We start from the raw sequence: 13,105 nt of genomic DNA on the forward strand, positions 1-13,105 counted from the left end.
CCTCCTTGTTCCCTCCCTTTCTCTTCTTCTTCTTTCCCTTCTTCTTCTTTCCCTCCCCTCTCTTCCTCCTCTTCCTCTTCCTGCACTTTCTTTTTCTCCTCTTCCTTCTTCTCCTTCTTCAGTAACAGAGCAAAGGATACTCTTTGGTAATGCTGGAATGTCCAGGCAGACTCTTAGTAGTCCCATCTGCTGCAAAGCAGGCTTCTGAAAACTGGAAGAAAAATCTTGGGGTTTAGAGGTCAGGGGCCACCCATCCTCTCCCCCCCACCCACTGAAAGCAGCAAACAAATATAACAATTAAAAGCAAAATCATTTGGGAAGCAGAAAAATTCATCTTGTTATGTTGAGCAATTAAAATATAATTCCTGATTTAAAATAATGAGGAAGTGGGGTGGGTATTGTGCCACAGTGGTTAAGTCACTGACTGATAGGATCTGCATGCCATACTGGAGGGCCTGAGAAGTCCTATCTCTAGCTTCCTGCTATTGTGAACCCTGGTAGGCAGCAGGTAATGACTCAAGTCCCTGGGTCCTTGTGACTCACCTGGGAAACCTGGATTTAGTTCCAGGCTCCTGGATTTTGCCTGCTGCTATAGGCATTTGGTAGCTAAACTGGTAGATGAAGTCTTACTCTTTCTCTCCCTCTGTCTTCCCACATAAAAAACAAATAACTTCAAAGCACAAATAAAGGATAGAGAAAAGATTTAACAGTGATGTAGACAGATCACACAAAGAATTTTATCCCTTAATTCCTGAGGTATACAGGGCATATTTTCTAGCAGGTGGAGCAATAAAGGAAAAATGATAAGGCGCATGCTTAAGAACTTTTCCTTCCCATTCATCCAAATTTCATATAGACAAAGTCAGAAAAAAATGCTGATGTAGTTAGTTTCACACAATCAAAATAAACCAAAAGCTAAGTTCCATTAGGGCCAGAATTATGTATGTTTCATTTCTTTTTTTGCTGCCATTTAAAAGAGTACTTGGCATGTACTAAATGATCAATAAATAATAGTTGAAAGTAAAATGAAGATTGAATGAGAAATGTGAACTCGATACTGCCTGAAATGATCTCTGGGCCCTTAATTACTACCTGTGGTGGGAATGGTCTGGGGAAACAAGGATTGCAACTGTTGAAACAGCCTCCAAAACAAAGGCAGAGAGAGGTAGGTTTTGGATATCATCTGACATTTTTTTATTGTTGCTGTTACTTTAAATTTACTTAACAACAAAAACAAAAAGTGGAACCCTTTGACAGTAGTCATGCATTTGTTTACTTTGGAATGCAATGGCATAGTTAGGAATCACCCTTACTGCTTAATTGATGCAGTTTCAGCCGATAGAGTCATCTTCTTGTATATGCAAAGTGAAAGGGAGAGTATTTTTCAGTCACAGAACTTGTGTTACCATTAATTGGTAATCACTGTAATGAGCACAATAGCTTTTACTTTTTGTCTTTATTATATATATTAATATATATAAATATATATATTTACTTGTTTGAAAGCTTGAGCCACAGAGATAAAGGGGGGGAGGGAGAGAGAATAAGATTCATCCATCTGCTAGTTCACTGCCCAGATGGCTACAGTTTCCAGGGCTAGGCTAAGCCAAAGCCAGAAGCTTCATTCAGGTCTCCCACTTGGGTGGAAGGAGCCCAAACACTCAGGCCATCTTCTGCTGATTTTTTTCAAGAGGAGTAGGATTGGAAGTGGAACAGTTGGAATATGAACTGTCGCTCATAGGGGATGCTGGTGTCAAAGGTGGCACCTTTACCCACTGCGCCAGAATTCTGGCCCTAGTATTGCTTTTTCTGAGATTCAACCATTTGATTTTGGCTTTATTTTGAGAAGAGGCAATAACAATTGCAGATATAGGAAAAGTGATATAGCTCCTAACAAACTACATTAAGAATGAAGCTTTCTATGCATATTTTCCCATAGCAAACTTGGATATAGAAACCATGTTCAAACTTACAGTATTTTTTTTTAATTATTATCCCTTGGCTCTCAGTTCTTTGCTGTACCTTAGAAATCTATTTTTTACATAAATTCAAGGAGAAATGAAGGAATTTCCTTAGTAAAACTTTCATTCCTATAAAGGCAACACGATGCAGGAACAGAACTCGATGTCAACATGTATAAACGAGTTTGTAAGGTTAATAACAAAAGGAAACAACTACAATGACTTTTTGGACTCTGATTTCCAGCATTCTGTAGTTCAGACAGCTGATTCCCTGAAATGCTCTATTGTCTTAGTTTTTCCTGAAGTATCCCTGCTGTAATTTTCCACCCACACCTTTAGCTTTCTTCTTTCTGTCTTTTGATTACAAGTTCATCTTACACTACCTGGTCAATTAAGACTTCTTCTTTTTAAATTTTTTATTTTCTTTTAAAATATTATTTACATATTTTAGAGGTGTGCAGCTCTATGTGGGCCTCAGATGAGGGCGAGGAGGGTCAGGTATGGAGAAAAGTGGGGGATATACAAGTTTCAGCGTTTTTTTTTCCTGTATCCACTGGGGAGAAGGTGGAAGGGGCTGCTCTTTCCTGTCAGATTGCATCAGTAGCTGGGGAAAGAGGGACATTTGGTGATGCCTTAGAAACCCTGATTTGGGGAAAAGTGTTCTGAGGGTGTTGAGTGGTTGTGATAGTTCTGACAAGTTTTTGGTTTCGTACCTTCAGAATTGAGAAAATCTTTCCAAGGTCTGTTGGATAGCCAAGTCCACCTTAGTGTGCATCCATAGACCCAGAAATATGCTGCGAAGCTTGGCCAGCAGAGTGGTCCAACCTATTCTGCTTTCCATCCCCTAATGAGGTACTCAGTGTCTCTTGTTTGCCTGGGTGAGCTGACTGTTTTGCCCTCCTTATGCATCTGGGCATATTATTCACTGCACAGGCATCAACAACTGAGGAGGCCCAGTCCTGATACATGCACTCCAAGACTGAACCACATATCCTGTGATTTTATTTATGTCCAAGGTCGGAGTCCAGGGATCTAGTTGGGGAGTCCCCTGAGAAACCTTGCCTGCGATGACCTCAAACTTAAACCTTATATGTGCCAGCCAGTGCAGGGTCAGGTGTGGTCCATCACCTGCACCCGCCAATGCACACACTGGTGGATGCAGATGTCTGATTCACCCAGCCGCATCTCTCACACAAACTGTGGCCCAGCCCAGCCCAGCCAGCTTACCACAGGCCAGTCTTCACACATGCCAGTGGGTGCTGTTTCCTAGTTGTGGAGACCCCCAATAATCTCTGTCAGTCCTCCCCCCAACCCTGGCTTTTGCATGTATCAGCATCTGCTGCAACCTAGTCTGACCCAGCCCACATCCCATCCAGCTCTAATGCACACCCATGGGTTCTGCTCAGCTGTCCTGGCCCCAGATCCAGCTCTTACATATGCCAACTGGTGATGCCAAATTGTCCATCCTGGCCTGCCCCCAGCCCTGGTTCTTGTGTTAACCAGTGTTAGGTACAGCCTAGTGGAGGAGTTGCCCTGCCAGGCATATTCCCAGTTCCTGATCTTATGCCTGCTATGGGGTACTGCAGTCCAGCCTGACATGACTTGTAACCAGTCCTGGCATTTGCCAGCTAATGTTGCAGCCTAGCCCATCCTTGCCTATCACCAGAACCAGCCCAAATGCCAACTGATGGGTGCTGCAGCCATGCCCATATGGAAGCAGCAGCCCAAGAGGGGTTGTCCTGGAGGCTTCCCACTTCTGCATGCCAGCATGTGTTGCGAACCAGTCTGAGATGGCCCACTTCCCAGTCTTGGCCTTTGCCAGCAGGTGCTGTAGCCTGGCTCAGCCCAGTCCACCACCAGTATAGCTTTTGCCAGTGGGTGCAGCAGCCTAGTCCAGCCTGGCCCACTCCCAACCCCAGCCCTCATGTGAGCTTGTGAGTATTGTGCTCCAACCCAACCAGGTTTGAACCCCATCCTAGCTCTCACTAGTGCCAGTGTGTGCTGTGGACTGACACTGCCAACCCTTTTCCCAGATCTGGCCCACACATACCAATGGGGGCTGCATCCCAACCTGGTCTGGCCTGCTCCCAGCCATGGCTGTCTCTCCCAGGAGCTGCAGCATAGCAGAGGAGTTCCCCAACTTCACCTACCAGGCCTGCTCCCTACAGCAGATGTCACATGTGTCACCAGGTGCTGCTGCCCAGACTGGCATAGCCAACCCCGCAGTCCTGGCACTCACCTGCGAGTATTGCAGCCTAACCCAATTGGCCCAAACTCATTTTGTCTCTCACCTAACCTAGCCTGGCCCACCCACAGGCCCAGTTCTCAAGTGACTCAGCAGGTGCTACAGCCTAGCACAAACTGTCCCACATCCATTCTGGCTGTTGAGAGTGTCAGTAGAACCTCCACTCTTTCGACCCCTTTGCTGATACAAGTAAGGGTGATGACCTGCTCCCCACTGGCACTGAGGATTATATCCATATAAGAATCCAACAAAGAAACGGCAGGGAGACCCTTATCACTGTCCAGGGGATCGCTGATGATTATGATAAAAAGAAACTGGTGAAAGCGTTTAAGAAGAAATTTCCCTGCAATGGGGCAGTCATTGAGCATCCAGAATATGGAGAAGTGATTCAGCCCCAGGGCGACCAGCACAAGAACATCTGCCAGTTCCTGGTGGAGACTGGACTGGCTAAAGACGACCAGCTGAAAGTTCGTGGGTTTTAAGTGCTTGTGGCTCACAGAAGCTTGTGTGAGGATTTCCTTGCAATGAGCAGACTTGCCCTTTTGTCCCTTGTCACAAGTTTAAAAAACCTCACAGTTTGTATAATGTAACCATTTGGGGTCCACTTTTAATTTGGACTAGTGTAACTCCTTCATGCAATAAACTGAAAAGAGCTATGCTGTCTTAAAAAAAAAAAAAAAAAAAAAAAAAAAAAAAAAAAGCCCAAGCCCAGCCTGTCCCAAGACCCAGCTCACACAAATTCTGATGAGTGCCACAGACATGCTTGGCCTGGCCCACCTCAAGTCCCAGCTTTTGTGCTGCCTGGTGGGGAGTTTCTCAAGTTTCCCTAAAAGTTCTGCTCCCAGCCCAGAATGTGACACAGGCTGGTGAGTGCAGTGGCCCTGTTTGGCATGGTCTTCCCTCAATTCCAGCCTTTGCGTGTGCCAGTAGGTGCTGCAGCCTGGCCCAACCCAGACTCCTCCCAGCCCCAACTACTGTAAGTTTCAGGTGGGTTCCTGTCAGATGAGTTCTGTGGTCCAGCCTTGATTTGCTTTCTCAATTGGTATTCTTTCCCCTGGAGATCTCATTCATATCCAACACCTGCATTAGCATCTTACTCACATGACTCAAAATGTTATCTCTAGCACAGGTTGTTCCTCTAGCTCCAGACCTTTATACCTAGCTGCTTACATGATGCATCTTCTTATTCTGAAGGTACTCAAACTCATCATGTTCAAAAAAACAAAATCAATATGGACCTGTCCAAGTGATCACTTACCCCAATCACATCAAAATCTATTCTGCTAAGTAGGCCTAAATTTATTTTTGATTTTAAGAAATATTTTATTTTATTGAAAATGCAGATTCACAGAGCGAAAGATCTTTAATCGCTGGAGCTGAGCTGATCCAAAGCCAGGAGCCAGGAGCTTCTTCCAGGTTCCACATGGGTGCAGGTTCTCAAGGCTTTGGACAAACTTCTAGTGCCTTCCAGGGCCACAAGCAGGGAGCTGGAAGGAAAGTGGAGTAGCCAGGACATGAACCCATATGGGATCCCGGCATTTGCAAGGTGAGAATTTAGCCATTGAACCATCATGTTGGGCTACTAAGTATCTTCTACTACTTCTTTCTCTCCCTTCCTTTGCCTCATCCAATTCATCACTAACTCAGAAAAATATCCCTAAATAACTCTCAGGTTTGACTTTCTCTGGCTATGCCACAATTATATTGTGCAGTCTACAATATCTCATTTAGAATATTTCAAAATTTTAAGTTTTTGCTCTGCAGCTGGCTTTGCCCCATATTCCATAGTGCAGCTGTTTCAAAATATGTTTGAACACGTGGTTTTTCTTGCTACTGATCTTGAGAGAATTTCAAAGGTCTTAATAAGGTGCAACAATACTTTGGCTGGTCTGACCCATACTTACCTTCTCCCGTGGTCACCAGCTCACCCAGTGCAGGTCTTAACTATTGGTATTCTGCTTGTACTGTCTTTCTTGAATCCCCGTTCTCTTTAAACTCTTTTGTGTCATGGGGCCTTTGAACATGTTCTTTTGTCCCCAATATTAAGTATGTACACCATGCTCTTCACTTAGGTCACATTCATCATTTAGATTTTAGCATATTTTTCTTTAAAAAAGGGTATTGAGGCAGGTAATGTGTGGTGAGTTTAGTTGCCATATCCCCAGCCTAACACAACCTGTCCCTGTTCTGACTCTCACTGGTGGATACTGTGATTTACCCCTGCCAGGTAGGCCCCCAGCCCTAACTTCAATGTGCTGGTGGGTGGTGGTCAGTGGTGGTCAATGCTAATCAGGCCAGCTCTGGTCTCCCATATGTGTGTGTGTGTGTGTGTGTGTGTGTGAATCTGACCCAGAAAGTTCCTCTAGCTTTCCTCCTCCAAACAGCTTGACCCCTTTGCTTATCAGCAAATATAGTGGTCTTGTCCAAAGAAGTCCTTTAGAAGTCATTCCTCACCTGCAACATACTCTCTCAGCAGTCCCCCTTCTCATGTATCCTGTGCCCCATTCCCTGGTCAATCCACAACCCCCAGGTCTGAGAGCTCAGTGGTTCCACAGCCCAGTCTTCTGGTGGGGTGGTGTGCTGACATGGGGCCCCGCCTGCCTACCCGGGATTCCAGAACCAGTCCTCCAGCACACATGCTGTCTTGGGACCCTACCTCTCCACCTGTCAAGCACAGTCCACTAGCAAAGGCCTCAAGTCTGTCAGCCCACCACAGCAGCAGCATGCCAGCTGTACCTGTGCCCTGCCCACCTGCCTGGGACTCCTGGGACCAAAATACATGGCAAAGTTTCCAGGCTTGCTCTGCTCCACTGGCCCCCAGCCAGAGTCCCCAGACTCCCTGAGACCTGGTTGGAAGGATGGCACCTAGGTGTCACATCAGTGGAAGGATGGTACTTAGGCCTAAAAGTATATTTTAATCCCATTTTTATGAACTTTTTGAAATATTTTGATAATTGTCCGCAAGTATATTTATAAGCAGCTTATGTAATTTGAATGGATAGCGTTGAACATGAATGGGTTTATTTCACACAGAAAAGTTGCTGATTGAAATTGTAGTTTAAATTTCTGTAAATCTACTTTTGAATTTATAGAATTGCAAATTCATGCCAGAGAACATGGAAGGCTTTTTTAAAGGTTCAGATTGAAATGTTGCTGGAAAAGCTAGAAAACTGGACAGTGATTTCATAACTTTGATAATTGAAGTCCCTAAACTAGCCAGACCTGAGAAAAAGTAAGCTTATTTTTTTCTGCCTGTGACAGAATTTGAAATTATTGTATGATCTGTTTTTGTTGTATCCTGTGTGCTAAGAACACTTCTGACCAGGCTACATGTTGACAAAAATGAAAATGAACTAGATTAGTCTCTTTCAATTCATGCAAAAAATTTAAAACACTTTCCTACTTCTGTTGGAAGCACCCTGAGTTTCCTAGGTCACCAGCCTTATGTGGAGTAAGAGTCCTGATTACTACCCAACAATAGGCGTGTTGAGTCTACTGAGTTCATGGCACAGCATGCAGTCTTAATAGGGATACTGAAGACAGGTAACAACTTCAAGGAACCAAAGTCGAAACAGCCTCATGTAAGAATGAAAATATCTGCCACTATGTTGTCAGCTTGTCAAGATTGCCCAAGAGAATATAGGAATTTCCTTCCTGGATTGGATTTTAGAATAGACTAGACGTTAATCTAAGGCCTGGTCATTTGTTTTCTAACTTTGCCGGTGCTCTGTGTTACAACTTCCTTGTGGGTAAGGGTATTGTCTTAAGAAGAAAATAACTTCAAACTTCCTTCTTTTGGAGATTCTTCAAGATTGCAGTTTGCATTTTTAGCCAAAAGTAAATAGAGATGGTTATATATTAGCCAGAAGAATGCCCATAGGCACAGCATGTAATACAATCTCATTGACATGCCACAGATTAGAAATTGTTAGAGCTCAAAGGGACTTTAGCAGTTCCTTAGCTGTTTTCTTAACTCTCTTAGGGAGTTAGACTAGTTATCTCCAAGATACTTCATAGCTCATTTGACAAATGGGGAAGCTGAGATCCAGGGTTAAAGTTTATGTTTACTGTGGATTTATCACTCAGGAAAACAGGAGGGGCTATGAAAATACAATCATGCACTCGGATAGCAGAAAGTGGGTGACAATCTGCACTGTATTTCAAATAAATGAACAGATTTGTTCTGGTATTTGAGATGCTGGGAATAAACATTTCTAGCATGTCGTTTTGTTTATTAAATTCTGACATACCTTGGGTAAGTATGTGCAAAAAAGCACAACGATTAAACCTAAATCCCCTAGCTCACTGCCTGGATCATTGCAGACAGTCAACATAGATGTGTTTGTTCAATGTCCATGGGTATGTTTCTAATTCTTTAACTACTGGAAGTAGAGGTAACCTTGTGATACTAAGAGAAAATGTACTTTGACTCAAGTATGTAATCCTTTTTGAGGCAGAAACTAAACAACTCATTGTAACAGTTATTTTATCATGAAACTGCTACAAAGGTATATTTAACCTCAGTATAATTTTTGATAGATGCATAAAAAGAAAAATGCATTCTCTGCCTCAGATTTCATGTCTTACCAAAATTAAATTAATGCATAAAACATATGCATACATAAAACCTCACTGAACTCTGAAGACTTCCTCATCTGTTTAAAAGATAATAATGACTGTTATGGAAGGTAATAAAATCCAAGTGTATTGTGTTCATTTTTCAGCACAGCTGGGAAAAGGAAATAAGTGGCATTGTCAAGTTTTCTCCAATCACAATAGAATATGCATACATATGACAAAAATTTTCAGCAGGGAATATGATGTACACTTTAATATTAATTGAGGCTGAATTAATGGTTGTAGTTTTTAATACGTATTTCAAATTATAAATTTTGCTTTTATGTTCTCCTTTGGGATAGTATTCTACCAGCAGCATTTTCATTACATCCTTTTCTTGCTTAGAAATGTATAAAGAATGCCTATAGCTTTCAGAGTTGAAAGTGAAAGCTCCAGAGGCAGAAGGGCTGTATTTAAGTCTCTACCTCTGAGACTTTGGGGGATGTTGTTTATCTCCTGTGATGCTCAGCTTCCTTATGAGCAAAGCAGAGGGATATATGTATTAAAACTTTAGTGAGGGTATTGTGAAAAAGTAGACATTATTTAAAGCTTAGCATGATGCTCATCATGAGGTGAGCTCTGGTACATACTAGGTATTCGATAATACCCACTGATTGGAGACAGTGTTGTGGCACAGCCACTTATGCTGCCACCTGCAAAGGCAACATTGGAGTCTTGGCTGCTTCATATCAGATTCAGTTCTCTGGTAATGTGGGGGACCAGGATGGAGTTCCTGGCTCCTGGCTTTTGCCTACCCTAACCCTGGTTGTTACAGGAATTTGGGTAGTAAATCAGGGAGTAGAAGATCTCTCTCCCTCTCTGTCACTCTGCCTTTAAAATAAATAAATAATAAATCTCAGAAAAACGCTGCTCATTTAGTGAATGGTTGGATACTTAGTGTTTGAAATAAGATGAAGGCCTGGGCCTGGTGTGATAGCCTAGTGGCTAAATCCTCGCCTTGCATGCGCCAGGATCCCATTTGAGCACTGGTTCATAATCCAGCCGCGCCACTTCTCATCCAGCTCCATGGTTGCAGCCTGGGAAAACAGTAGAGGATTGCCCAAGGCCTTGGGACTCTGCACCTGCTTGGGAGACCGGTAAAAGTCTCCTGGCTTCAGATTGGCTCAGCTCTAGCCATTGGGCCCACTTGGAGAGTGAACCAGCAGACAGAAGATCTTTCTTTCTGTCTCTCCTTCTTTCTGTATATCTGCCTTTCTAATAAATAAATAACTAAATAAATAAACAAATAAATCTTTAACAACAAGAAAAAAATGAAGTCCCTCAAGACCTCCTAGCCTGACTAGCTCCCACACATTTTGTTTTGGCCCGGTTAGGATGGTTCCATGGTTACAGTCAAACTAATTTCCTTCGAGCGTCTCAGTCCCATGCTTTTACTACCTCACAGAGAGTGCTTTTCACTCTTCAATGCCACAGATTTCCAATTACTTTCATGATCTTGCTCAAAACTCATGGCGTCCCAGGAAATTGCCTCATTAACCCCATCTGCTTGAGGTCCCGCCATTATTCAGGTGCATGTCAGCATTCACATAATCAGTTTGTGTAATTCTCTGCACCTGCAGCTATGCACTCTGTTTTTAGAGGCATTTTCTGCATATATTTCACTGCCACCACAACTCATTACAAAGATAGTCAGTGGCAGTGAGGAATGCATCTCCTGCTTTGTAACATCCTTTCCATGCCATTGGCCTTTAGCCTCAAGAGCAAAGTTTCAAATGCATGCTGAATAAGTGAATCATGGATATTTAAGGAAACTGCATTTTCCATCCATGAGAAGCAAAAATGTCAAATGGATATAATTTCACTTTTATGACATAAAGCAGCAGATGGAGTATTCTGACAATGCACGGATACATCATTATTCTATGTTTTATAACGTGAAGATTAAAGAGGAAAATGAGTGTACCACTGAATGGTAATGATTAGCATAATATAGGTTGCATTGTAAACTCTTCTATTGTCACTGAATGACTGTTCAGTTTAAAACAATGACAAAACTGTGAATTGGGCATGTCAATTAATTTCTCAAGTGCTCAATTTCCTCACCTGTAAAATAAATAAGGGGCCTGGCGCAATAGCTTAGTGGCTAAAGTCCTTGTCTTGCATGCACCAGGATTCCATATGTGCGTGGGTTCATGTCCTGGCTGCCCTGCTTCTCATCCAGCCCCCTGCTTATATTCTGGGAAAGCAGTAGAGACAGCCCAAAACCTTGGGACCCTGCACTGCATGGGAAACCTGGAAGAAGCTCCAGGCTCCTGGCTGCAGACCAGCTCAATTCCTGCCCATTGAGGCTACTTGGGGAGTGACTCATCAGATGGGAGATCTTCCTCTCTTTCCTTCTCTATGTAAATCTGAATTTCCAATAAAAATAAATAAGTTTTTAAAAAAATTAAAAGTAAGAGTTTGGGATAATATAATGTCTGTTTACTTTCAACTCTGTCATTTTGGGGGATTTATGTCATATATGATAGCCGAAATTGGCATCACAGCAGGTATGATGTGAATTTTGAGGTTGTAATAGCATAGTAGCCACTGTTGCCCTTTAGTCATGTCTAAGTATGTTTTAAACATGAGCAGCTTCCAAAACCTCAAGATCACTAATCCCTCCAATCAAAGAATTTCCCACTACCTGCAATTCACAACCCCAAATCAGAAAAGTTATTACCCTTGGAGCATGCACAGTAGCACAGTAGATAGGTTAAACCATTACCACCAATGTCAACATCCCATATGAGCACCAGTTCATCTCCCAGCTGCTCCAACTGGGAAAAGCAACAGAAGATGGCCAAATTGCTTGGGCCCCTGTCACCCACAAGAGAGACCCATTTGAAACTCCTGGCTCTTTGATTTGGCTTGGCCAAGTCCCTGCTGCTGCAGCTATCGTGGTAGTGAACTATCAGATGGAAGATATTCTCTCTCTCTCTCTCTCTCTCTCTCTCTCTCTCTCTCTTCCTCTTCATTCTTCTTCCACTCTATATAGCTCTGCCTTCAAGATAAATAAATACATCTCAAAAAATTTGCTAGTCTTGGGGTAGGCATTTGGCCTAGTACTTATAATCCTTCTTGGGACACTTACATTCTATATCAGAGTTCTTGGGTTCAAGTCCCTGCCTGAACTTTATTCCAATTTTCTACTATACATTCCTTGGGAGGAAGCAGTGATGACTCAAACACTTGAATCTCTACCACCCATGTATGGCATCTAGATTGAGTTCATAGGTTTTTGTTTTTTATTGTTTTTTTTTAAAGATATATTTATTATTATTGGAAAGCCGGATATACAGAGAGAAGCAGAGACAGAGAGGAAGATCTTCCATCCGATGATTCACTCCCCAAGTGAGCCGCAACGGGCCGGTGCGCGCCAATCCGATGCCGGGAACCTGGAACCTCTTCCGGGTCTCCCACACGGGTGCAGGGTCCCAAAACTTTGGGCCGTCCTCGACTGCTTTCCCAGGCCACAAGCAGGGAGCTGGATGGGAAGTGGAGCAGCCGGGATTAGAACCGGCACCTATATGGGATCCCTGGCGCGTTCAAGGCGAGGACTTTAGCCGCTAGGCCACGCTGCCGGGCCCTGTTTTTTGTTTTTTAACTTCAGGCTGACTTAACCCTGGCAGTTGAGGGCATTTGGAGAGTGAACCAGCCCATGAAATATCTCTTCCTGTATCTCTATTTCATTTTCTTCCTCTCAGATATATATTTTTTATAAATGCTACTCCGATGTACAGAGATTCAACTGTAATTTCAAAGCTATGGAAAATTTTTATTAATACATGAAAGTAGAGATACATATACATTTATAACAATACAAACCACTTGAAAATCTGCAAGTGCCCTGGGTTAATGAGATTAAAGAACCATAAGAGGGGCAGATGACATGGCGTGATGGGCTAATCCTTCACTTGCAAGCACCAGCATCCCATATGATTGCCAGTTCATGACCCAGCCACTTTACTTCCCATCCAACTCCCTGCCTGTGGATTGGGAAGGCAGCAGAGGACGGCGCAAGTCCTTGAGTCCCTTGCATCCATGTAGAAGACCTGGATCAGGCTCCAGGTTCCTAGCTTTGGATCACCTTAGCTCTGGCCATTTCATTATTTGCGAAGTAAACCAGCAGTTGAAAGATCTTTCTCCTTGTCTCTCTTTGTCTCTGAAAATCTTCCTTTCCAATGAAAACAAATTTTTGTTCTTAAAAAAAAGATAAGACATTGATGTGGAAAATATTCTCCAAACACCAAACTAGAATCAAGAAATAGGCTGCATTGAT

The 13,105-nt window shown here is 43.0% G+C and overlaps 1 protein-coding gene across 1 annotated transcript; it reads left to right on the forward strand.

Moving 5' to 3' along the window:
- Nucleotides 1–2,106: 2,106 nt before the first annotated feature.
- On the forward strand, nucleotides 2,107–4,865 carry LOC101530790 (eukaryotic translation initiation factor 1-like). The gene is made up of 2 exons (XM_058659152.1): nucleotides 2,107–2,148; nucleotides 4,362–4,865. Exons 1-2 carry the CDS (start codon nucleotides 2,107–2,109, stop codon nucleotides 4,686–4,688), a joined length of 369 nt encoding a protein of 122 aa, XP_058515135.1. The 3' UTR covers nucleotides 4,689–4,865.
- The last annotated feature ends 8,240 nt before the right edge of the window (nucleotides 4,866–13,105 follow it).

This window comes from Ochotona princeps, chromosome X (genome assembly GCF_030435755.1).
Source record: "Ochotona princeps isolate mOchPri1 chromosome X, mOchPri1.hap1, whole genome shotgun sequence".
Lineage (NCBI taxonomy): Eukaryota > Metazoa > Chordata > Mammalia > Lagomorpha > Ochotonidae > Ochotona > Ochotona princeps.